The sequence below is a fragment of the Anomaloglossus baeobatrachus genome, chromosome 11 (genome assembly GCF_048569485.1).
Source record: "Anomaloglossus baeobatrachus isolate aAnoBae1 chromosome 11, aAnoBae1.hap1, whole genome shotgun sequence".
NCBI classification, from domain to species: domain Eukaryota; kingdom Metazoa; phylum Chordata; class Amphibia; order Anura; family Aromobatidae; genus Anomaloglossus; species Anomaloglossus baeobatrachus.
The window spans coordinates 13,998,303-14,025,979 of NC_134363.1; the positions used below are offsets into that span (position 1 = coordinate 13,998,303).

The window sequence follows — 27,677 nt, forward strand, 5'->3', positions numbered from 1 at the left end:
ATAACTGATTGATTTTTTCCCTTTTGTGATTTCGCTTTTCCATCTTTTCTTCCAAGAGCCATAATGTTTTCATTTTTATGCATACTTGGGATTTGGCCACACCAGCACGTTAGTCAGATGTATGTGCCCCTATAATAATGTACTCCATACTAGCCCCCAACCAGTAATAATGTCCCCCATCTTGACCCTTTTCTTTTACAAAAGTCCTTCTTTTGCCTCCTCTCCTGTAATGATGTCTCCTATCCTGACCACTATCTTATAATAATATCACTTATCCTGGACGTCATCCTCTAATAATGAACATTGTCATCTTAGCACCCCTACTGTAATAATGTTCCTTGTCCTAGCCCCCATTCTGTAATAATCTCCTGGGCTCCTTCCTATAATTATATCCCCATCCTGTAATGTCTGCATCCTAAAATAATGTCCCATTCTGGCCTTCATTATGTAGTAATGTACCCTGTGATTTTCTCTTATTTCTCCTTTCTTTAAAAATGTCCCCCGTATTGGCAAATTTCGGCAACACATTTTTTTTTTTAAAAAAAGATTCTTGATACCTGTCCATGTTCTCACTGTGATCAATGTCTTCTTTGTGCTTCATAGCCAACACGGGGGGGGGGACCAGGAGAATGATGCCATCTACAAACCATAATGGGCACACCGACATCAACTGTCAGCCTTATCGGTTGGCCATGTGTATTGCTATTACAGCCAGTGGCCCTTCGGGGGGCCAATACATTTCATCTGACTATATATCCTTGGACACACATTAATCTGAAAATTGACATGCTCTACTTGTGGGGAACACTGAAGAAAGTTGGAGAGGCAATTCCAAGGTGTGGAAGTTAGGAAAAAACCCACAAGAGGGCAAAAGAGTGCCCAAAAGAATAGTCAGCTAGCCCAAGTCTAATATCAGGATGTCTCGTCAGTATCGGGGAGAAAGCAAGCCTTTAACAGGTGGAAGCAAGGGGTCGGAGGCCAGGAAGTAACGTCAGAGGCAGAAGGGCAAAACAAAGGAGAAAGTCGGGGATAGTAACCAAAGCCAGTAGCTGGGAGATCAAAGTATGTACAGAGGAGGTGGAGACATGGGATGAGACCAGGGGTCAGACAGACAGGACTAAGGAGACACATGATGGAACAGGGGTCAGGAGGACGGGGAGGGCAAGTGGTACAGATAGAACACAAGTCAGGAAGAGGTAGCTGGGAGATGGGATGGATCAGACTCAGAGGAACCAGTTGCACATGCTGCAGAGCAATAACTATTACTGGCGGCGAACCGGAGGTAGCAGCACTAAGATATGCCGCCACATCCTCCGGAACAAGGCAGGATGGAACAAGCTCCTCCTATGAGACCTAAAACTCCGAGGAGAGGATGCATGCACCAGGTCAGCCGCAGCAGAGCCATGCATGAACCATGACAAAAATGGTGCTTGGATTGGTGGGCTCCATGACTTCATGGTCTCACCCACTGCAACTTCAATTATTATATTCCTATTTGCATAGATGTTTATGAATGTGGCAATACCAAATATACTTTTTAAAATCTTTTATAAATGTCTTTATTTCTTTTATTGTTTTTAGTATTTTATAAAGAATTTTTATTAATTTTTTCATTTTAGTTTTTAGTCTTTTTTGTGTATTTGAACCATTGATCATTTGATTGCTTGTTATAGTGCTACAGTATTGCAATATTTAGTGAAATTAGCAGCTTGTTAGGAAGCTTTAGATTGTGGACCATGATGGCAGCGACTGGGACCTTGTATTAGGGCCTGGCTGTCATGTGAACCCCTCCGCACCCTGTTGAGTGGCCGTTGACTATATACCATGGCTCCAAAGACCTGCAACCAGATGGATGTGTGGAGGTATTCAAACACTAATAAAATTTCTTTCTCCAGTTCCTGAAGAGGATCCAGCACCAAATGGTGTAAAATGTCCATGCTCCTTCTGTCTCGGCACCTTGGATGAATGTAAAAGTGACAAGGAGATAAACTGTACTGGATCCATGAACCGATGTATGGAATATAGAGCAAAAATGAGGAATGTGGGTAAGTAATTCGTATTTAAAGGGAACCAGCCAACAGGTTTTGCCTCAGAGGCAGTGCCATAATGGTGCTAGGAAGCTGATTAAAATGATACCTTTAGAGAAGAAATCTGAAGCTTGATTGCAGAATAATCTTTGTTCAAACTTTCAGAAATAACATCTTTGGTGCAGTGGCTGGAGCATCGGGTTGGAACTTCTGCCTTGCCTCCTTTTCTTTATTTAAATTTTGTGCCGCTGCCATTACCATTTTTGGCGGTGCGTGTGACTCACCCGCCCCAGGGCCTTAGGTGACTCGGTGTCGGGCCGGACTAGTCCGGGGTAGTCAGTGGCCTCCGCCACCGAGCCTATCCAAAGGGTGGTTGACCTCGGTCCTTTTATTGCTCCCCCTTGCAGGTGATGGGTGGCAGGTTGTGGCCTCAGGTTTCTGCAGCAATCCCCTGAGCCTTCGGATTACTAAAGGGAAATGTTTTCTTCCTTTAGCCTGGGGACCAAACCGTTGTTGCAACCAGATTCCTCCACCCTGGCGTTCTTGGTGGAACAAGTCCACGGAGGCCTCCCGCACATCCGTGGCACTCTGGAACCCTTTTCCTCCTCTTCTTCGGTGTCATCTGAACCTAGCAGGGCCCCAGGGTCTTCACCACAAAAACCCAGTCTCCTCACTCCTTTCTCTCAGACTTCCTGTCACAGACTCTCTTGTCCTCCTTTCAACTGTCACTTCCCTGACAGACTGCCTGGTTCAAACTTGAACTCACCGGTTTTCCTAACTGACCCACTGACTCCTCCTACACTCCCCCCTGCCAGGCTCCACCCCTCTAGGCCAGTGAATGGGACTTAAGGCCCCATAACCAGGTATATTGGTCGCTACTCCCAGCATTAATGGGGTACCTGCCTTAAACCCTGACCCAGTGTGTGACCTTAACAATTGGTGTGTGCAGGTTTTGTCTGTGAACCGGTAGATGACCCCCCTTTCTACTTAGGATGGGATACCACACCTCTGGCTGAGGTGCAGTACCTCTGTGGCGACGAAAGCCTCAGGGGCGCCACACGTGTGCATTGCTATTGTGATCTTGTCTTCAATAAAATGGTGTAGGAATCAGCCAATGAGGAGTGGTGGTGCATGCACATCATTAATCTTTCTTCATCAACGCATGCGCAACTAAATACTCTTTTTGTTCCAATGTATGTAAAGTAAAAAAATAATCATGTTCACACATAGTCTGGTGTAATCTACCAATTTGTGTTTTTTTATTGTTGTTTTTTTTTATTTCATCATTGTGCTTGTATGTTCATACTATGTAACCTTATGTGTTCACTTATTATCTACCTGGTGTTAGCACATTTGTTTTGTCAATTAGACTTATTCTTCACATTGGATAGAGTGAGTTTAAATAGCCTAGTGTCATTTCAAATATTTGGGCTTGACAAAGAATGCAGGCTGCGTTTGAAATGCGTTGCCACGCTGGGGATTCCTGACCTGTACTGTACCCTATTTATATCGTTGAAAATAAAGTTTGAAAGAATTTTATTACTATCCGGAAGCTGTATCCTCCTTTTTTCCAAAGTAAAAAAAATAATCATGTTCACACATAGTTTGGTGTAATCTACCATTTTGTGTAAACAGCTCCTGTGCGTACTTGATCATTTAAAAGGATCACATTGATACTGCATTAAAAGAATGTAGAACTTGTGACTTTTCCCCTAATGGCGTCTGTTGGTTTTTCTGCCTACAGATAATACGGTGGAGGATTATTCTTTTAAAGGATGTATTAATTCTGACTCCTGCAATAACAACTTTGACAGCTACATTGGGATGGAAGAAATACAGAGGGTCTACAAGAAATGCTAAATTTTATAGTATAATCCAGGCATTTTCAATGAATGAATTTACAAATAAATCAGCCGACATCCATTCTAATGCTCTTTTTACGAATACAGTAGAAGGATACAATGTATAACGCCGTCCATTGGCTTATCGAAATTATTTTTTTTGGGCTTTTCAGTTGGGAGATGAGGCTTATTTCTGAATAGTCACATCAAAGTAGAAAAATGTTGTTGTCATACTGGGAGTTGTAGTATACCGGCAGCCATAAATTGCACATATGGAAGCCTATAAATACATGATAATAAAACCGCAATTTTTAATATCTTAAGAATTAAAGTATTTTTTTGATTATCTGGACACTTCAATAAAAGCTTGCTAATTAACGAAGCATTGTGATGTCTCTGCCTGACTTCATGGTAAATAGTTATTATCTAAGGACAGGATGTCATGGATTTCTAGGGGAAACACAGGGAAGCCAAAGCTGACCCTAAGGTTTGGGTCTCTGCATCACCCTAACACTTGGAGGTACCCTTAAAGGTAGGGAGGTCCGGGCCTCCAACCTAGGCCCTATATCTTGTCCTTGTCTCTCCACAACCCACCACCCATGGGGGAAGGGACAAGAGCCGAAAACAACCACCCCACCAAGAGAAAGAGACAAAACAGGGGTAACAACTACAACAACAACTACTCATTCACACAGCAACCACACACCAAGGAACAACAACAAAAAGGGGAGAAAACAAACTACTAGGGAACATCCATAATATTCAAACAGCACACCTAGAAGTGCTGCAGCAAACTCCAATACTGCAGCCCGCAACAGAGGACCCTCAGAGAGGTTAGCGCCAGCTCCTTCCTCCTCCTGGCCAAACTTCCAAATGATGAAAATAACTGGCACCTTCTGGTGGAAGTAGAGGGTATTTATAGAACCTGGGCGTGGACCCAACCGGAAACACCTGACCAGGAGTCAGGAGCTGCTGGAAGGACAACTAACATTAACCCTCTCCTGCCTGAAAGAAAAGGGAATCCATTTAATAAACAGAGTCCCACAAGATAAAGTGAGACTCAGACTCAGAACCTGTCACCAAAATCTGCAACAAAGGAAGGTCCGTGACACAGGAGCGCAAAGATGAGGAAAAGAGTAGCTCTTAAAGCGTACCTACTGTTTCAGGTGACTTCCTTATTTCTGACCATTATATGATTTTTACTGTGTACTGCATTTTTTTTACCAGTTCTCCTTTCTGAAGGCTCAGTCTCCAATTTTTAGTTGCTTCTGAGCTAGTGGGTCAAGACTGAGTGTTATAGTTTTTCCCATAAACAGCACATGCAGATAGGAGGGATTACTGAACCTATGTCAATTTGTACCAGATATTTAGTAGCAGAAGCATAGAAGACATTATTCTGGCATATCGAGCAATGTACGTGTGAATCAAGCAATGAGGTGAGATAAAACACATACTAGAAAGGAATAATAGCATGGAGAACATTAGCAGCAATACTTAGCAGGATAGTGTCACGAGTGTGTCACGAATCCTGATGTGCTCTTGGGGTAATTTGGGATCAGAAGGTCACAGATTTTTGTTAATCGCCGATCTACTTTAGTGTCCACTCGTCGTTTATCCTGAGTTGGTGTGTATTTAATTCCATCTAGTAAAGAAAGGGGTTATGGCTCATCTCTATCCTGCAGTGATCTAACCTGTAGTGTAATCTCAGCTGCAGACACTCCCTTCTGCTATAAGAATCCATTCCTCACTCCTTCCTATGCCGGATATACCTCATATCTATGCTATCCACTTTGAAGGAGCCAGTCTCTGGAGCATCTGAGGTGTCGCTTCTGTTGCAGCTTAGAAGTTCCTGCTGGAGAAGCTGTGGAGAGTTATTTGTTGTGTCTTTTTCTACATGTTTGTCTTACCTTCTCTTATTGCCTTATTGCAGTGGTGAGACTTGCGTCTTGCTGGCCTTCACTACTCAGGGTGAATCCAGGGCCAGTGAGCGGCGTGGAACTTGACGGCGCATGGAGGAAGGACCTGTATAGGGAGATTAAGGAGTGGAAATATTAGCTGCAGGTATACATGCTGTATTCCGTGCTCCTCAGTATACCGCGCTCCGTTGTATTCTGCACTCTGCTGGGTACCGCGCTCCGCTGTATTCTGCGTTCCGATGTATATTGTGCCCCGCTGTATTATGTGCTCTACTGTATACCGTGCTCCTCCATATAGCACACTCCGCTGTATACCGCATTCCTCCGTATAACGCACTCCGCTGTATACTGTGAGCCGCTGCATTCTGCGCCCCACTGTATTCCGTTGAATACTGCGCTCCTCAGTATACTGTGGTCCGCTAAGCTGCAAAGATTGGAGGCCTGAGGTGAGCACACAGGAGTGGGGGGAGCAGCGAGGGCGAGGGGTGTGTGGCTGGAGCGGTGGGTGGAGGGGGGTAGCAGGGCTGGGGGGAATGGTGGCAGTGGGGGGAGGGGTGGCAGTGAGGAGAGCGGGCAGGGGTGAGGGGTGAGGGTAGTGGTGGCGGCCCGGCACTAGTATTCCCACATCCTGGCGTGTGACGGGGGAAAGTTCAGTGCACAGCATATGCTGTGAGCTCCACAAAGATGGGGGTGATCTCCTCCCTCTGGTGTGATCTGGACAGCCCAGGGGGCGCATCCATTTCACAGCAGAAGCTGTTTCTGTGTTATGTATAGGGGTTGGAGTCTGACAACTGTCTTTTTACACAGGGGCTGCCATAAATGAGGTGAGTAACTGTCATTACTCACAGCAAATCCAAGATGGCCGCCCCCAGTGCTTCAGTAAAACTAGAATTAAATAAATACTAAATCAGCAAAAATACCTAAAATATAACCATTATTGGTTTCTTTTTAAAAAGGAAAGGATTACCTTACCTCATAAAATATAAAAACAATGTCTGCTGCAGAGACTGAGGTACTGCAATACCCTTCAATCACATCAAGGGGTTAATGCACTCTGCCACATGACACGTCGGTGTTATGAATGGTACAAACAGGTATTACATCCGACCACACAGGTACACACTGGTTCTGCACAATTCACCAACCCTGAGGCACATGACCAGAATGCACTAGCGTCCACAAAGTCCGCCCCTCCACAGATAAGAAACAGCGCCCTGCATATAACTTCATTGCGCATGCGCTGAAACCTTAAAAGGGCAATTCCTTCTGTGTATACAATAACCGCTTCTATCAAATAGAGCGTAAAGGTAGCGGAACAGTAAATTACCAGATAATATATGCAGGCCTACAATGACCCAGGGATTGCTCAAATATAAACTGAATCTTTATGGAGATTTCCTGAGTGCCTCAGGGTTGGTGATGTCATGACCGCGCCGGGTGGTTCTGATGTCGCATCTTAAGGGACGTGCGGTCCATGTATGCGTTCCACCATGATAGGCGGAAGTGGGGAGCGCAGTTACGGATGTGACGTCAGACGCCGGTGGGAGAGCGGCGATTATTTAAACATGGTGAATACTGACAGCGGTGTAAAGCAGAGAGGATTCATGCTGTCACCGTCTGGTAAGCCTGCTGCTCCCGGTTTCTTAGCTAAGGGAAAGGTGTTCAGGGGATTGTTGTTTATAGAACCCCTGTTTATTGTCCCGATTTTTTCTCTTTCTAGTTAACCCATGAGAGGTTTTCACATTAGAAACCTCTTTATCTCTTCAAGCTCCCCTGATGAATAACAAAGTAGGAAACGCGTCGGGAGGAGGAGAATTTGGGATGGGACAGCAAGTGCTCTAAAGGGATCCTAGGCCCAGTTTATGAGGGGTCGTGGAGACGCCTATAATGAGGACAAGCTGCCCTTGTGGGAATAGGCCACACCGAAACGGGTGAGATTGTTCCTTTTCCACATTTCTGGACATTGTTATATTTGGGATCCTTATGTATGGTTATCTCAGAACATTGTCATGTTTCATCTGAACCCTGAGTACGTATTTGGTTAGATGCCCGGACACCAGGCTGGTGGTTTGGGTATCTGTTTGTCAATGTGCATTAGTAATCCTTTCCTTTTTAAAAAGAAACCAATAAAGGTTATATTTTAGGTATTTTTGCTGATTTAGTATTCACTGTACCTTCAAATACCATACCAGTGGCTGTATTAATTTAGAATTAAATAAAAATGAAATAAACAGTGAATTTCATTTTGTATTAAAAATACTTGATTTCATAATCTGTATTATTAATACAAAAATAAAAAAAATTCGAGGCCTTCCCTTTAATCAGCTTCTTCTTCCTGGCTTCCCTCCAACTCAATACATTTAATTACTCAGCAGTAATCTGATCTCTCAGTGACCTGGCACGCCATCTTATACTTTCTAAGTAGTCATTGCTGTAAAAGGGCAGGGATGGGGTTAAAGTTGACACCTTTATTATAATATATTTTCACAGTATAACCAGTAGGTAATGGACACTGCACAGGTTTCCCCATACAAGGCTTCAATAAATCAAATTTCTGGATTGCTATTTACAGCTAAGTAGCACTAGCAACTCACACAAAATGACAATTTTCATAAAAGAAATATTTATGTATAATTATAATTTTTATTTATAATTGCACAATCAGAAATATTAATCAAAAGTATAAAAAAGTAATTTTAATATAGTTTTTATGTAATATTTTATTAATTATTAATTAATATTATTTTATATTTTGCTTTTATTACTTTTTCTAAATTTATTTTATTAATATTGATTTTGCTAAAATTATTTAGACTTTATTTTAGCTGTGTGATTGCTTGTCCTAGATACTCATTGCCTTATGAAGGGAAATTTACATTCTCCTGTGGCCTATTCAAGCTGTAGAATTGGCACATTAACCTTATTCTGCTAAGTAATATGATTCTGTAAATGCTAAATATATAGTTTTTATGAAAAAATATGTAAAAAATATTTAAAAGCCAAGATTTATTAATTTATAATCAGCCATCATGTGCCGCTAACAACTGTTAACCAGTTAAATCCCACTGTCAATCTCTGACAGCGGGTTGTAACACAAGCCAGGGGGGAGCGGATCATTCCCTGCTTCCTTTGGCGCACCCATGATGTAATCACAGGAGGCCAATGGATTATGACAGCCGGGGGGTCAGCTGATGAACCCTGTGTTTGTCATTACGGTTCTCCTGTGAATGCGGTGAGCGACATTCATAGGAAGTGATGATTTCTGCTGCATAGAAAAGTGCTGATGCTGATGTTGATGCTGATTCTGATGCTGATGTTGATGTTGATTCTGATGCTGATGTTGATGTTGGTGATGATGCTGATGTTGATGTTTATTCTGATGCTGATGTTGAAGCTGACTTTGCTGATGCTGATGTTGATGTTGATGCTAATATTGATACTAATGTTGCTGCTGATGTTGATGGTGATGTTCATGTTGATTTTGATGTTGATGTTGATGCTGATGGTGATGTTCATGTTGATTCTGATAGTGATGTTGACGCTCACTTTCATGTTGATGTTGGTGATTATGCTAATGTTGATGCTGATGTTGATGCTGATGTTGATGTTAATTCTGATGCTGATGTTGATGTTGAAGTTGATGTTGATACTGATGTTGATGTTGATTCTGATGCTGATGTTGATGCTGACTTTGATGTTGATACTGATGTTGATGTTAATGCTGATGTTGATGCTGATGCTGATACTGATATTGATGTTGATGCTGATACTTATGCTAATGTTGATGCTGATGTTGGTGCTGATGTTGATGCTGATGTTGATGCTGATATTGATGTTGATGCTCATGTTGATGCTGAAGTTAATGCTGATGTTGATGTTGATTCTGATGCTGATGTTGATGCAGACTTTGTTGTTGATGTTGATGCTGATGTTGATGCTGATGCTCATATTGATGTTGAGTCTGATGATGTTGATGCTGACTTTGATGTTGATGCTGATATTGATGTTGATGCTGATATTGATGTTGATGCTGATGCTGATATTGATGTTGATTCTGATGATGTTGATGCTGATTTTGATGTTGATGCTGAGTTGATGCTGATATTGATGTTGATGCTGATGTTGATGCTGATGTTGATGCTGATGTTGATGCTGATGCTGATATTGATGTTGATTCTGATGCTGATGTTGATGCTGACATTGATGTTGATGCTGATGTTGGTCATGATGCTGATGTTTATGCTGACTTTTATGTTGATGCTGATGATGATGCTGATGTTGGTGATGATGCTGATGTTGATGCTAATGCCAGAATAATTTTTTTTTGACTAATGCAAAATTTCATTAAAATTCAATAAGAGGCAATCAAAATATTATATTTACCCAACAATAGAAAAAGTAAAAACATCAGCTCAGGGAGCAAAAAAAAAAGCCATCACACAGCCACAGCCCCAGATCCGCCTCCCCCTAAAAATGTTATAGTTCTTACAAAATGGCGCCAAAAGAAAACTTTTTCACACACTCCTGAAACTTTTTTATCACTTAAATACCAAACTAGTATTTTTTATAAATATCAAAAAACCTTTAAATAAGAATCCGGGATACAATAAATAAAGGAAATAGTGATGGAATTGATGTTAAAATTAATATTTTTATTCAATTATTAAAATAAATATTTATCACAAATGTATAGAAGTACCAGGCAGGAGAAAATCCCATATATTATAGCAGAGGTTTACCATATAATAAAGTGCTTGATGCAATGACCACTATTATATATATATATATATATATATATATATATATATATATATATATATATATATATATATATATATATATATATATAAAATCTATTCATCATATATAACAAAGTACAAAAAATGCAAAAAATAAATATCAAAGTGATATAGCACATATGATTCAGATGCAGTATAAAACCCTATAATATCAAAAGATGTGAAGAATTTAAATATACTATTCTATAAAGGGTGTTATACCTTCTATGTGGTCACAAGAGTCCTGGCGTGCCATTATGCCCCGACGCGTGTTTCACTGATCCTTTCCTCAGGGTGTTTATCCCTTAAATACCAAACTAGTATTTTTTTTAATGTATGTACTCATACTAACATGGAAAAATCATACTGTCAAGTTAATTGTACCACATAGTGAACATGGTATATATATATATATATATATATATATATATATATATATATATAAAAAAATCTATTCATCATATATAACAAAGTGCAAAAAATGCAAAAAATAAATATCAAAGTGATATAGTATATATGATTCAGATGCGGTATAAAACCCTATAATATCAAGAGATGTGGAGTATTTAAATATACTATTCTATAAAGGGTGTTATACCTTCTATGTGGTCACAAGAGTCCTGGCGTGCCGCTATGCCCCGACGTGTGTTTCACCGATCCTTTCCTCAGGGTGTTTATCCCTAAATAATATGGTAAAATCAATGGCATCATTAGAAAGTACAACTTGTCCCTCAAACAAATAAGCCCTTGTAAGTTATTGCTCTTGGAAGAAGGGGTGGAAAAAAAAGAATTACAAAAACGATAAATGGCCATGATGTGAAGTGGTTAATACCTTCACCATGCAACTTGAATATTATGTTGTTTTTAAAGGTGGAGGGTGATACCAAATAAGTTTTCTTATTATGTTATCTTTCTACATGATAAAGAAATAGGAAAAAGCAATGAAATAAATAAAAGCATTTTTTCTTACCGTTTGTGTATGCGTTAAGCTTAAACTACCAGTGGCCATATGGGGCCCGAGAAGTATTTATTCTACTTTGGTTTCTTTGCAAGGACATTCCCAGAAATACAAATATCCAATGCTGTACAGATAAACCATTAATTCATCAGATGAGGACAGTGAATACACATTGCATTCAATGTTAGAAATTGACTTTCCGCGTCTGACAAGGAGGCAAACAAAGGAATCTTGAGTGCACAACCAAAAGGAACCCACCCAAAATATTTACAGGAAAGTAAATATATTTTCTTTAAGACAGTTAATCATTCTCATTTTGCAAATAAACATATTCAGGGCACATCATAACATAAACCAACATGTCATTGTCACATTACATGAGAACATTTAGCTTTCTCGAGAAGAGAATGTCCTGCCAACGATACTTGGAATATGTTTTGTGCCCTAGTGTTATAGGAGTGATCTCATCCATCCCATAATACAATACTTTCTTTACCTTTATAAGAATATCTATATACGAGCAGAAGAGAATTCGAGAAGACGCCCAATCATTCACGATGAAGAACCTGGTGGCTTTACTTTGCGTGATCTCCGCTCTTGTCGGCTCAGGTAAGACTAATGCAACAACTTAACAGTATATACACATAGTACAATGAGGAGTGTCTGCAATTTATTGTACTGTTCCTTAAAGATTTTTAACACCTCTACACTTTTAATAAATGTAAATTCTTGTAAATCTTGCATTTTTTTGGGGGGGGGAAAGTGTTGGCATGAGATCTAGTTTGCAAAAAGAAAAAAAATTGTTTAGAAGATGAGACCTTTAACACTAGAAGTCCCAGAAATTTCGCACTCCCCCCTGAAGTCCCGAAAAAGGATCAAATAACCCTTAGTCCAAACTGTAATTAAGGCCATTACTGTCGCACCACAGGAGGTTGGAAAACAACAACCTCCTGTGGTGCGACAGTAATGGCCTTAATTACAGAACAAAAGACGGTGATTATAGGATGTTAGCTAAAATCCTTCAGGTCATTCGACCTGTCTCTGGGTTCCATAGGTAGAAATGTTAAATGACCCCTCTCTGGGACTTCAAGTGTTAATAAATGGGTTCCAAAATCTTACAAGTACCCACTAAAGATGGGCGAATAGGGAAATATTTGGGTTTGGATTATGCTATCTGAATACTGAGTACTATTCCGTGAAAAATAAAAAGGAGAAAAACTGTGAAATTCCAAAAAGGGGTGCTGATTAAAATGTATACTTTTATTAAATATGATTAAAAATGTCAGCCATACAAAAACATACATGAAGAGACAAACAGTAATGTGACATATTTGGCCCATGCAATGTCACAAATAGTCATGGTACATACATTATTGTAATATCCACACAGAAAGAGCCTATTGTAAAACAAGGTTGATTGCCTGTGAAGGATTAATCATCTAGTGGCTGCAGAGTTGTATCAATAGACCAAATCACCTTATTCAGTAGTAAATACAATACAAATTCAAATGCTAGTTACCCAGTGGTCTTTGAATAGTTAAGTCTGCAGGAGGGCACAGTCCAAAAGCCCCAACGCACGTTTCGTGTGTCTCACTGCTTGCTTCGTCCAGGGAGATGAGTACTACTCCAGTATTCGTCATGAATATAATTGAAGTCAATGGTGATCCGAGCTTTTTTTTTTAAGATTTCCCCAAAAATTGCTTGTGTTCCCTATTGACTTGCATTATTCATTATTCATGATGAATACTGGAATAGAGCTTGGTATTCGAATAGCATAATCTAGACCTGAATATTTGACTATTCGCTCATCACTAGTACCCACGTGTGCTCCTATAAACCTAACTCTTCCCTTGACAGTGATTGTTTAGTGTGGATCCATCCCTTACCATTTCTTTTTGACTTCATGGAGTCAATTCATACTCTAAAATATTACATTTCAGCAATCATAACATTTTTTACCATATGTCTCTTTGAAAACTTGAACAACAAATAGTTAATCTTTTGGGGGTACATACAAAATAATTCAGTATTTATTATTTTTTACAGATGTAGAAAAATGTAATATTTAATTTTGTTTTTAATGTTGTTATTTTGGTTTTTAACATGTTTCTCTTCAATCTTTAGATGATTTTGCTCTTTTGGATACCTACTGTATATACTCGAGTATACGCTGACCCGAGTATACGCCAAGGCCCCTAATTTTAGCATAAAAAAAATGGGAAAACCTTTTGACTCGAGTATAAGCCTAGGGTGGGAAATGCAGCAGCTACTGATAATTTTCAAAAATAAAAAAAGATACCAATAAAATGCAATGCCCCCATCCTTGTCCCCCATTGTAGTAATGTGCCCCATCCTTGTCACCCCCTTGAAGTAATGTGCCCCAGCCTGATCCATCTTGTAGTAATGCCCTATCCTGGTCCCCTTGTAGTAATATACCCCATCCTGTAGTAATGCATCACATCCTGCGTTAATGTGCCCATCCCATTCCTCTTGTAGTATTGTGCCCCCTCATTACCCCCCCTTGAAATAATGTGCCCATTCTTGTCCCCTGTAGTAATTTGCCCATATTTGTGCCCTGTAATAATGTGCCAATACTTGTGCCCTGTAGTAATGTGCCCCATCCTTGTTCTCCCCTTGTAGTAATGTGCCCTAGTCTGGTCCATTTTGTCTGTAATGATCCATCCTGGTCCCCTTGTAGTAATGTTCCCCATCCTGCATTAATGTGCCCATCCTGGTCCCCTTGTAGTAATGTGCCCATCCTTGTCCCCTGTAGTAATATGCCCATACTTGTGCCCTGTAGTAATGTGCCCCATCCTTGTTCCCCTTGTAGTAATGTGCTCCAGCCTGGTCCATCTTGTAGTAATACCACATAGTGGTCCCCTTGTAGTAATATGCCCCATACCGTAGTAATGTGCCCCATTCTGTAGTAATGTGCCCATCCTGGTCCCCTTGTAGTAATGTGCCTCATCCTTGTACCCTGCAGTAATATGCCCCATCCTGTAGTAATGTTCCCATCTTGGTTCTTTGTAGTAATGTTCCCATCCCTTAGTAATGCCCTCATTCTGGGCTCCTTCTTGTCCCCTATTATGCCGTTGTTCACATACACACATAAAATGATTCTCACCTGTCCTCCATGCCTATGGTGTCCTCTTGCTGCTTCTTGTGAACCACAAGCACATAGACAGCTCGATGATCTCGTCTGGTGCACAGTGCTGCCGTCTACCTTAAACACTTTACTGCAGTTGAATGGTTTGCGGTGCCATAAAGCATTCAACTGCAGTAAAACAATGATGGTAGACAGCAGCTTCGGCCCTGTGCACCAGACGCAATCATGCAGGGGTCTATGTGTTTGCGGTCCACATGAAGCAGGTAAGAGGACACCACAGGAATGGAGGACAGGTGAGAATAATTTTTTGTGGGAACCTCACTCGAGTTTAAACCGAGGGGGTCGTTTTCAGCAAAAAAAAAAATAAGCTGAAAAACTTGGCTTATGCTCAAATGCTCAAGTATATACGGTAATTTGTGGTTTTTTAAGTCTTTTTTGATAAGCTTTGAGACTTTGGTTTTCACAACCTTTGCTGCATCATTATTTTGGATCTTTTTCCCAAATATTTCTTTGGTTGACGAAGTCCAATTATAAACATTTCGTATGTTTTTTGGCAGATGCATTACATTTATGCAAAGACTCAATATGTACAATGTTCAGCCTTATGGGCGTGCTAACAAGCTAAGAGGGTGAACTGGTCGGAGGAACTAACGCCCTTGTGACTAGTCCCTGCGCTTATAATACTTTATCTAAAGATCTCTTTATCTATGCTTGTGTATACAAGGATAGTTAGGCAGGGATTAGCGATATGCACCCAGAACTGCTCGTGGATCTTTTTGTGCATATTGGACCTGACAGGTTCCCTTTAAAGGGAACCTGTCACCAGTTTTTTGCCCTATAAGCTGTGGCCACCACCACTGAGCTCTTATATACAGCATTCTAACATGCTGTATATAAGAGCCCAGGCCGCTGGGTATAACATAAAAAACACTTTATAATACTCACCTAAAAGGTCGCTCCGGTGCACAACGGTCAGATGGGTGGCGCCGTTCTCCGAGACTGGCCATCTTGGTCTTCCTTATTCTGAAGCTGCGGTACATGACGCGTCTACGTCCTACACACTCTCCGGCATTGAGGTCCTGCGCAGGCGCACTACAATACTTTGCTCTGGTTAATGTGTGCCTGCCCAGGACCTCAATGCTGGTGCGTGTGTATGACATAGACGTGTCATGCACCATGGCTTCAGAATAAGGAAGACCAAGATGGCCGAAAAGGGAGGCACCGGACCTGGAGAATGGCACCACCCATCCGACCATTGTGCACCCGAGCGACCTTCTAGGTGAGTATTATAAAGTGTTTTTTATGTTATACCAGGCGGCCTTTACTCTTATATTCAGCATGTTAGAATGCTGTATATAAGAGCCCAGTGGTGGTGGCCACAGCTTATCGAGCACAAACTGATGACCAGTTCCCTTTAATAGCAAATAATTGTAACTTTTTTCATGAAACTCAGTTCTAATAAATATATTTAAGTAAAAGTGTCCTCTAAAGCCTATTACCAAGCCCCATAAATTTAATAAGATTGCTTGTTACCATTTTTAAATAAAAGTAGAGGTTGACGTACCCCCATATTCATACTTATCAAGCAAAAATGAATCAATAAACCAAAAATGAGGCACTTATTATAGACGACCTTTATGAGTCAAGCTTTCAAGCTGCAATATAATTAAAGGCCGCTTTACATGCAACGACATCGCTAACGAGATGTCATTTGGGTCACTGACTTCGTGACGCACATCCGGCCTCGTTAGCGAAGTCGTTGCATGTGAAACGCACGATCGACCGTTAACGATCAAAATTACTTACCTAACCGTTGATCGTTGACGCGTCATTCCATTCCCGATTATTGTTGCTGTTGTAGGACGCAGGTTGTTCGTCGTTCCTGCGGCAGCACACATCGCTACGTGTGACCCCGCAGGAATGAGGAAATCACCTTACCTGCGGACGCCCGCAATGAGTAAGGAAGGAGGTGGGCGGGATGTTCGTCCCGCTCATCTTCGCCCATCCACTTCTATTGGGCGGCCGCTCAGTGACGCCATTGTGATGCCGCACAAACTGTCCCCTTAGAAAGGAGGCGGTTCGCCGGCCACAGCGACGTCGCTGGGCAGGTATGTGTGATGGGTGTAAGCGATGTTGTGCACCACGGGCAGCGATTTGCCTGTGACGCACATCCGACGGGAGCGGGTACGCTCGCTAGCAATATCGATAGCGATATCACTGCGTTAAAAGTGCCCTTAAGGTAACAATTTTAGCGCTGTCCCAAATTCAAGACTTGTTGGCCGCAATTACGAAAAGTATAAAACTATTGACAATTATTATATATTCAACAATTCATCTAAATACCTATTTAATAGTACATCGTTGTCAAATATATTTTCCAGTCTTTTCCAATAAATGCCATCTGTGTTGGTCCCACAACTCTACAACATGTAACGTGACTGAGACTGAGTGTCTTGGAGATCGATGTATGACCGCCTCCCAATACTTTAACGCTGGTGAGTACAACTTTTTTGGGGTCTTGATGTCTTGATGAGGATGAAATTGTTTGATGTCAGACAACCAGCATCTCGTTGATCTGCTATTATGTTCTCTGGCGGTTGCAGGACGCTAATCTTTTAAAGGAGCTGCAAAGTAGAGCTACAGTCAATGTCTAGTGGTCAGTGATGGGTACTACAGTGCAACTACAACCACTTGCACCCCCACCACTATAACCATCAATAACGTGTGTCCAAACAATTTGTTCATTTTTCCTTTTAAGATACACACAGTATCACCATCTCGGTTCTGTTTCTGTGATGTCTATATATTAATTTTGCAGATAAAACTGTGTTTAAGTCAATATATAAAGGTTGTGCCAATGATACGTTGTGTGAAACGAAGGGCTCTGGAATGGTGGAAAAATTGAATTTTCGATTTTATGCGCATTGCTGTACTGGGGATTTATGCAACAATCAAACATATCAACGTGAGTATCACAATGGGGTTAATCACAAGGCTTTAATTGAATAATTATCATAAGCATAGTCTTATGCCGGCGTCACACAGTACGATATATTGGGCGATATGTTGTCGTGGTCACGTCATTAGTGACGCACATCTGGCATCGTTAGAGATGTCGTAGCATGTGACACTTCCGAACGACTGTGAGTGAGCAAAAATACTCACCTTATCGTTGCTCGTTGACACGTCGTTCATTTTCAAAATGTCGGTCCTCCTTCTGTGCTCCGGTTGTTCATCGTTCCCGAGGCAGCACACATCGCTCTGTGTGACACCCCGGGAACGACGAACAAACCTTACCTGCGTCCCACCGGCAATGCGGAAGCAAGGAGGTGGGCGGAATGTTACGTCCCGCTTATCTCCGCCCCTCCGCTTCTATTGGCCGGCCGCTGTGTGACGTCGCTGTGACGCTGAACATCCCTCCCGCTTCAGGAAGAGGATGTTCGGCGCCCACAGCAACGTTGTCCGGGAGGTAAGTACGTGTGACGGGGATTTAACGACTTTGTGCGCCACGGGCAACTAATTGCCTGTGATGCACAAATGACAGGGGCGGCTATGATCGCTTGTGCGATCGCACGATAGATCATACCATGTGACGCCGGCCTTACTTACATGTAGGGTCTGATTGATCATGTAATTTGTGCCAGAATTCTAGCGAAAACACTAAATACTCCAGACACTAATATGATGATTAATTACAGTAGGGAAGAATTTGAAAGTGGTTGTCTGAAAATAATACTACAGATTCAATTGAAATAGGGAATGACAGGAGAGTTATCTGTCTTGATGAATTAATTTACAATTTTTGTTTTTTTCGGATTATAAGACACACTTTGCCTCCCAAAAATTTGGGAGGAAAATGAGAGGTGCATCTTATAATTCGAATGTAGCTTACCGGAAGGTGGAGAATGGGAACTGTGCTGGCTGTGGTGGGGTCTGTGCTGGCTGCAGTGGGGGCTGTGCTGCCTGTGGTGGGGTCTGTGCTGGCTGCGGGGTGGGCTGTGCTGGCTGTTGAGGGGGCTCTGCTGGCTGGGGTGTGAGCTGTGCTGGCTGTGGGGCACTGTGCTGCGTGCAGTGGGAGCTGTGCTGGCTGTGGAGTAGGCTGTGCAGGCTGTAGTGGGAGCTGTTCAGGCTGTGACTCTGGGCTGTGTGGAGCAGGGTGGTGTCCCAGATGCTCTGTCAGCAGTACGGGCTTTAAATAATGGTGCCTGGAGTCAGCATAAGCGCAGATGGAGTTCTCGGCTCAAGATCTAATCTGCAGACATGCCACCTCTGGCCCATTGATCTCCCATCAACTGACTTAAAAAAATGGTGCCCAGAGGTGCAACGTGCGCAGATGAGATCTCAGCTTGTCATTGAGCCGAGAGATCAATCTGCTCACACGCCAACTCCAGGTGCCATTTCTTTGAGGCCCACACTGCTGACAGAGCACCTGTGACACCCGCCGCACCACCCTGCTTCACAAAGCCAGCACGGTGCCCGCAGCCAGCACAGCCCCACCTCAACCAGCACAGCCCCCACTGCAGCACGTGCAGCATTGCCCTTCTCTTGCACCACCCCTGCCCCTGTGACCCCGCTCCACCACTGCTGCCGACTACGGCCACCATTTCTTTGAAGCCCGTACCACCGACAGAGCATCTGTGACACCTGCCACACTGCCCTGCAACCAGCACAGCCCCACCTCAACCAGCACAGCCCCCACTGCAGCGCCTGCAGCATTGCCCTCCTCTTGCACCCCCCTGCCCCTGTGACCCTGCTGCACCACTGCTACCACCACCCCATCAGTAATACACCACCAGAGTATAAGAAGGACCCCATTTTTTTTACTTTTTTATGTCTAAATTTGGGGTGTGTCTTATATTCTGGTGCGTCTTATAAAACTAAAAATACGTTATATATTTTTTTTTAATTCTTGATGCACTAGAAAGCAGAAGTAATACAGAACATTAGTTTTTACAGCTAATACAGGATTATTAGAGACAGGGTATAATGGACACTTTGTCTGTGGGTGAGAGGCAATGGCAATATGCCCTAGTAGTAGCCTATATCCTTGAAATCACTGTAAAGAGGCAGACCTGTTTGTATGTTTATTCATCTATATTGAACGTTCAATTTTCTTGTATCTATGTCCCTGATGAAGGCTCCAACTTGAGCCGAAACGTCAGACCATATTTCTTTTTGAACGTTTTTGGATTCTTAATTTTTTGGATTCTGTTTTACATTAATAAAGACCCAAGCATTCTAACAATACAACTGTTTGTCTTCTAATCTTTGGTGTGCCGAAGTCATATATATTTTGATATTGACATTTTTACTTCTGAGCACCTACTTAGTGGTCGAGCCAAGCCTAACCTCTTTTCCTTGAGGTTTGTTCAGACCCCAAAGCATAATAGATAGTTGGAAGGAATGAGGTTCAAAAATAGCAAAAGCCCATTTTACTTACCTCTCCCAAGCCCTCACTGACTCCTTCTGCCGCTTATGCCCCCATCGCCACTCCTCAGTTCTCCACTGTTTACTTTGGTATTTTCATTCATGAGGTTTTTTAGTTGATTCACTGAGTCATCAGAAAGTGGTTTTGATGTCAATGATGTTTATCACCCTACATATGACCATATGAGGTCAATCATTGGCCTCAGAGCTTAAAGAACCAAAAACTTGGGATGGAAACAGAGATTAAGGCCAATGTGAGAATGTGAGATGACAGGGTGAGTACAATAAGTTTTTGTCATTGTTCCAGTGTACAGACCATTCTGTATTGTTCTGCCATAAACTCCTGCAGAGACGGTATATGTTGCCTATATGCAGAGCGTTTTGTAGTATTATGCTCTTCTGGTTGTTTCACAGCACAGGGTTCCACGTTGGTCCAGGTTGGTGCTCTCGCAGATGCTTCTTGTTCCCGGTGATTGCTCTGCTTCTTTAGGAAGCATATTAGCTCAGGACACCGCCAGTCATATCTCCTGTTTACAGTTGTGCTGTTGGCTCCTGTGGTGCTCAGTGTTCAGCTCTTGGACTCTTGACTCAGGACTGCTATTTACCCGTCTCTGCCTGTCTTCCCCTGTTTCTGTTGTGACTTCCCGGCTTCTGACCTTGGACTTCCTCCTGACCATGTACCCGCCTGCTTCCTGTATTTTGTACGTACTCTCCTGGAACCATAACCTTCGTCATGTATCCTGACCTCGTCTCTCTCTGTCCCCCGTGTACTGTCGTGCCCTCCTGGTTTATGATCTTGTCCTGTCTGACTGCCTCTGCATTTATTGCATATATTAGTTACTATTATAAGTTAGGACACTGACGAGTAAGAAAAGAGAGATGGGTGCTGCTGATTTTGTCTTTGTTTTTATCTATTTAAAACAATAACTGGGCTTGTTTCTCCAGTTCATGAAGAGGATTTAACACCAAATGGTAAAATATGTCCAACTGCCCTCTGTCTCGATACTTTGGAGGAATGTGAGACTGACAAGAAGATGAACTGCACCGGATCCATGGATCGATGCTTAGAGTATCGGGCAAAATTGCGGAATCCAGGTGAAGAAATCTTTCTTAAAGTTGTGTAAAACATTTGCAACATTATGTTTTTTGGGATCAGAAAGTAGAATAACAATGTATGTTGTTTTTCTCTCTACAGATGACACAGTGGTGGAATATTCTGTCAAAGGTTGTGTTAATTCCGACTGCTGCAATTACAACTTTGACAGCATCGTTGGGTTCAAAGTACTCCACCGGGAACTCTTAAAGTGCTAGATGTTACAATATGCTCGAGGCATCCTTAATAAATACATTTATGAATTAATTAACCTCTTTATTTCTAATGACTCCCTAATTACAAAAAAACAGAGGGATACGATGTGTAATTGTAACATCCGAACTGCTTCTTTTTTCCTTTTCTTTGGGAGCTGAAACATAAATTACAGATCATTGCTCTATCATCAAACCAATAAAAACATGGATTAATCAAAATAATGAAAAGAAAGAAAATGTTTCTGATATCTTACAATATAAATTACCATGCAATTATCTGAGCACTTGAATAAATCTTCTCTAAGCAATGTGTTGTCTTGTTATCATGTAATAGCAAAGTATTAATTAGTGACGAGCGAGCGTGACCATGCTCAGCTGCTCGGTTCTCGTTAAGCATCAGTGTATAATGGAAGTCAATGGGGGAATCGAACAAAAAATACTGTCCCCCCATTGACTTCCATTACACTCAGGTGCTGAAGTTGCACCCACATGAGCACCAACTGCTCTTAACAGGTACTGAGCACCTGAGCATGGTAGTGCTCGCTCGTCACCACTGCTCAGGTGATCCAAAGACTAAAGCAGGCTTTACACGCAACGACATTGCTAACGAGATGTTGTTGGGGTCACGGAATTCGTGACGCACATCCGGCCTCGTTAGCGTCGTCGTTGCGTGTGAAATGAACGAACGACCGTTAACAATCAAAATTACTTACCTAATCATTGATCGTTGACATGTCGTTCTAATCCCAATTATCGTTGCTGTAGCAGGACGCAGGTTGTTCGTTGTTCCAGCGGCAGCACACATCGCTACGTGTGACACCGCAGGAATGAGGAACATCACCGTACCTGCGGCTGCCAGCAATGAGGAAGGAAGGAGGTGGGCGGGATGTTCCGTCCGCTCATCTCCGCCCCTCCGGTTCTATTGGGCGGCCGCTTAAGGCTGCTTTACACGGTACGATTGATTGTGCAATTTCACAATCGATCGTACCCGCCCCCGTCCTTTTTGCGTCACGGGCAAATCGCTGCCCGTGTCGCACAAAGTCAGTAACCCCCGTCACACATACATACCTCTCTTGCGACCTCGCTGTGGGCGGCGAACGTCCACTTCCTGGAGTGGGAGGGACGTTCGGCATCACAGCGACGTCACACGGCCGCCGGCCAATGGAAGCAGAGGGGCGGAGATGAGCGGGACGTAAATATCCCGCCCACCTCCTTCCTTCACATAGCCGGCGGCGGCCGCGTGACACAGGTGAGCTGCTGTTCATTGTTCCCGGGGTGTCACACAGAGCGGCGTGTGCTACCCCGGAAACGATGAACTACTAAAATAAACGATATTATGGAACCTAGCGAGCAGTACACGACTCACGATTTGTGAGCGATACTGCATCGCTAGGAGGTGTCACACAGGCCGGCATCAACAGCGATGCTGGATGTGCGTCACAAAAACCGTGACCCCGACGATTTATCGCACGATAGATTGTCTGGTGTAAAGCAGCCTTTAGTGACGCCGCTGTGACACCGAACAAACCTCCCCCTTAAAGGAGAGATTGTTCGGTGGCCACAGCGACGTCGGTGAAGAGGTAATTGTGTGTGACGCTGGCGTAGCAATATTGTTCACTACGGCAGCGATCACCCCATGACGCGCCAATGACGTGGGCGGGTGCTATCGCTCACGACATCGCTAGCGATGTCACAGTGTGTAAAGCCCGCTTAAGGGTCAGCACACAAGGTGAGTAATATGGAGCACATGGAATACGAAAAAAATCGCCTTCCACTCGGACCAATATTACTCCATAGGGTAGATCCCATGAGCGATTTTTTTTCATTAGCCCTAATTGGACCAAGAAAACAATCTCAGCATGATGCGGGTGGAATGCAATCCTGTTTCACTCACACCCATTCAAGTTTATGGTGGTGAGAGAAACATCGCATTGCACTCGCAGTACAGCGAAGTGAAATGCGATTCTTGCATCAGCCGGCAACGGAGGAGATGGGGAGATAAATCCATCCCTCTCCTATGCAGCGCCAGCCCTCCCCTTTGCAAAGACGGCCTTCCCCTCCACAGTACCACCTCCCTGCAGAGCTGGCCCACCCTTCCGCAGCGCCAGCCCTCCCCTCCACAGAGCTGGCCCTTCCCTCCGCAGCGCTGTCCCTCCTCTCTGCACTGCTGTCCCTCCTGTCTGCAGCGCCGTCCCTCCCTTCCGCAGCGCTGGCCCACCCTTCCGCAGCGCTGGCCCACCCTTCGACAGCACCGGCCCTTCCCTCCGCAGTGCCAGCTCTCCCCTACGCAGCGCCGGACCTCTCCTCCGCAGCGTGGGCCTCCCCTCCACAGGGCCGACCCTCTCCTCCGCAGCGCCGTCCCCTCCATCTGCAGCGTTGGCCCTCCCCTCTGCAGCTGTGGTCTGATCGCAAAATTGGACCACAGTTGCATGACACTCGCATGACACTCGGCTCCCGGTGTGCTGCCAGTGTTAGCCGAGTGTCATGCGAGCACTCACACACATCCCCGTGTGGCCTCAGCCTAACCATTCAAGTAAATTTTGTTGTTTCCAGTAACTTCAGAATAAGCTGCCACCTAAAAGAAATAATGCTAATTATATACCTAACACCAGGATGCAAAGTTGATTAATTCATCTCTTTTTATTCTTGTACAGGTCTATGCGTTTCAGATATTTCAATCTCCTTCATCAGGACATCAAGAGAAAATGAACAATCAAAATTGTGATTCTTCATTTTCTCTTGATGTCCTGATGAAGAAGATTGAAGGACATGGATTGAGGAGACCCTTCTCAATACATAACATATCCATGCAAAACACATATATTTTGCCCGGTCCGTGGTTTGGGTGCATATGTGTGTTCAGCGTGTGCTGTCAGTGTGCTCTCCGTGTGCTCTTTGTGATAGCACACGGACAGAAGAACTTATGAGTATGATTTAAAAAGAGAAAACACAGTAGATGACAATAATTGGCTTCACCCAACCACTAACCATGTGTGTTATCATTCATATTCTCCGAAAAAAGGCCAAGAAAGCAAAAAATCTGCCGAATTGTGTAAACTTTTGAGCTCACACAACTGTGTATATATATATATATATATATATATATATATATATATATATATATATGTATATATATATACAGTATATATATATACACACAGATACACATACATAAGTATAGAAATATATATATATATAGTACAGACCAAAAGTTTGGACACACCTTCTCATCTCTAGAACAACTGTTAAGAGGAGACTTTGTGCAGCAGCTTTCATGGTAAAATGGCTGCTAGGAAACCACTGTTAAGGACAGGCAACAAGCAGAAGAGACTTGTTTGGGCTAAAGAACACAAGGAATGGACATTAGACCAGTGGAAATCTGTGCTTTGGTCTGATGAGTCCAAATTTGAGATCTTTGGATCCAACCATCGTGTCTTTGTAGAATAGGTGAACGGATGGACTGTACATGGCTGGTTCCCACTGTGAAGCATGGAGGAGGAGGTGTGATGGTGTGGGGGTGCTTTGCTGGTGACACTGTTGGGGATTTATTCAAAATTGAAGGCATACAGAACCAGCATGGCTGCCACAGCATCTTGCAGCGGCGTGCTATTCCATTCGGTTTGCGTTGGACCATCATTTATTTTTCAACAGGACAATGACCCCAAACACCCCTCCAGGCTGTGTAAGGGCTATTTGACTAAGAAGGAGAGTGATGGAGTGCTACGCCAGATGACCTGGCCTCCACAGTCACCAGACCTGAACCCAATCAAGATGGTTTGGGGTGAGCTGGACCGCAGAGTGAAGGCACAAGAGCCAACAAGTGCTAAGCATCTCTGGGAACTCCTTCAAGACTGTTGGAAAACCATTTCCGGTGACTACCTCTTGAAGCTCATCAGAAGAATGCCAAGAGTGTGCAAAGCAGTAATCAAAGCAAAAGGTGGCTACTGTGAAGAACCTAGAATATAAGACATATTTTCAGTTGTTTCACACTTTATTTAAATATTTCATTCCACATGTAATAATTCATAGTTTTGAAGCTTTCAATGTGAATCTACAATTTTAAGAGTCCTGAAAATAAAGAAAACTCTTTGAATGAGAAGGTGTGTCCAAACTTTTGGTCTGTACTATATATATATATATATATATATATATGTATGTATATGTATATATATTTATATTTATTTATAAATATATATATATATATATATATATATATATATATATATATATATATAATGTATATATATCATGGCATGAAAATGAGATACAGAAGCATAAAATATATTCAAATAATATGATAAAAATCTAAATTAAAAATTATGTGAGTTACAAGGTGTCAAGAAAATAGAATTTCAGAGTCCTTCAGATATTAAAAAGCTCTTCCTTACCAAGCTTGAAGTCCTGTATATGTGTATATAGAAATTTTGGATACATTGATAAAATTTACTTTAAGCACCTGAAATGGAAAAAACAATTAGAAGTTTGTGAATACAGCCAACGTGAGTTTTATTTTCTCAGAGAAAGTAAATATATTTTCTTGACAAATTTTAAAATTTTAAGAAAAATAAACATTCTTTTTTGGCGAGATCAAACATAGAGATATTCTAATTCCATATATATATATATATATATATATATATATATATGTATATATGTATATATATAATATAGAATGCCACATCATTGTTATTTGCTAGACTAACCTTTAACTTTGCTGTGGGCAATTTTTTTTTTCAAAGAATATTTATGTGTGGTGTGCCCTTGCAAATGTAATGGCAGAAATCTAATCCATCCCATAATACAATAGTTTCTTTACATTTCCGAAGAGTACTTATATCATCCCCAGATACCAGGACGAGTAGAAGAAAATCCGAGAAGATACTCATTCATCCACAATGAAGAACCTGGTGGCTTTACTTTGCTAAAAAGTTTAAAATCATTCCACATTGCTCTATGTATATATTCTGTAAAGTGGCTGCACCCATCTTACCAGATCCGATAAGAGCAGAGATCATTCTCTGCTCTTGTCGGATCTGGTAAGATGGGTGCAGCCACTTTACAGAATATATGCATAGAGCAATGTGGAATGATTTTAAACTTTTTTGTCATCTTAATCTATAGCTTAGAATATTACCTTTAAATTCTTGCTGATTTTACACTTTTTATGGTAAATATGGGGGCATTATAACAAATTCATAAGTGGAAAAATTAGTGTTAGGAAAACGGGACCCAAAATGTCACATGTCTTACATGTGCCAGTGGTATGTTCATAACTACCTAACTTTTGCCTCTACAAGAATTATTTTATGCGGGCTTATCTCTTACACTTCGGTGGTGGTATCATTGACTCGATCCTTCCTTATACTATTAACCCATTAATGACAAGGTTTGAAAGGGCTTTTAAAGATATCGACATGTTTGAGTACTTTTTTATAATAATAACAATAATAATAACAATAATAATAACAATAATAATAATAATAATAATAATACTAATTCATCATTATTTCTATAGCACCAACATATTCTGCAGCACATTACAATTCAGGAGGATCATATACAAACAAGTAACAGTTATAGAAAATACAATAATTAGAGTAGGAAAAAAAAAGACAACCCTGCTCATGAAAGCTTACAATCTACAATGAGATGGGGGGACAACAAGGTGCAAGTGCTTATTTACAATGACAATCCAGCCATCTTAAGGAAATGGGGGATAGATAAAGGGTGCCTGGACCAGTCAGCCAGAACCTTGAGATGCATTTGGGTGCCATGAAGTTTGACGTGGGGTTATGTTCTGAGAAGACGTGGAGGGACTATGTGATTTGGTTAGGAAGTGAGATAGGCCACCCTAAAAAGATGCGTTTTTAGGGTGCATCTGAAAATGAGTAAGTTGTGATTCGGCCTAGCTTCTTGAGGTACAGCTTTCCAGAAAATTGGTGCAGCTCGGGAAAAGTCTTGGATTCGGGAGTGGGAAGTTCGGATTAGTGTGGATGTTAGTCAAAAGTCATTTGCAGAGTGTAGGGAATGGGTAGGGTGATAGACAGAGAGGAGGATGGAGAGCAATGTAGGGGGGTGCCGCACTGTGGAGAGCTTTGTGGTGATAGAGAGGAGGGTGGAGATGTAGGGGGTGCCGCACTGTGGAGAGCTTTGTAGTGATAGACAGAGAGGAGGGTGGAGATGTAGGGGGTGCTGCACTGTGGAGAGCTTTGTGGTGATAGACAGAGAGGAGGGTGGAGATGTAGGGGGTGCCGCACTGTGGAGAGCTTTGTGGTGATAGACAGAGAGGAGGGCGGAGATGTAGGGGGGTGCCGCA

The 27,677-nt window shown here is 42.2% G+C and overlaps 1 protein-coding gene across 1 annotated transcript; it reads left to right on the forward strand.

Annotated features, from left to right (window-relative positions):
* Positions 1–12,044: 12,044 nt before the first annotated feature.
* Positions 12,045–21,669, forward strand: LOC142256261 (phospholipase A2 inhibitor 31 kDa subunit-like). Its single transcript, XM_075327840.1, has 5 exons — positions 12,045–12,129; positions 17,008–17,121; positions 17,445–17,591; positions 20,999–21,148; positions 21,249–21,669. The coding sequence occupies exons 1-5, from the start codon at positions 12,078–12,080 to the stop codon at positions 21,362–21,364; spliced, it is 579 nt and encodes a 192-aa protein (XP_075183955.1). The 5' UTR covers positions 12,045–12,077; the 3' UTR covers positions 21,365–21,669.
* Positions 21,670–27,677: the final 6,008 nt, after the last annotated feature.

Excerpts from the sequence above, each read along its gene's own strand:
- LOC142256261 (XM_075327840.1), top strand. The coding sequence starts at position 12,078 with ATGAAGAACCTGGTGGCTTTACTTTGCGTGATCTCCGCTCTTGTCGGC. Across the intron at positions 17,122-17,444 it reads CTCCCAATACTTTAACGCTG|ATAAAACTGTGTTTAAGTCA; the intron begins GTGAGTACAACT and ends TTAATTTTGCAG. Across the intron at positions 21,149-21,248 it reads GGCAAAATTGCGGAATCCAG|ATGACACAGTGGTGGAATAT; the intron begins GTGAAGAAATCT and ends TTCTCTCTACAG.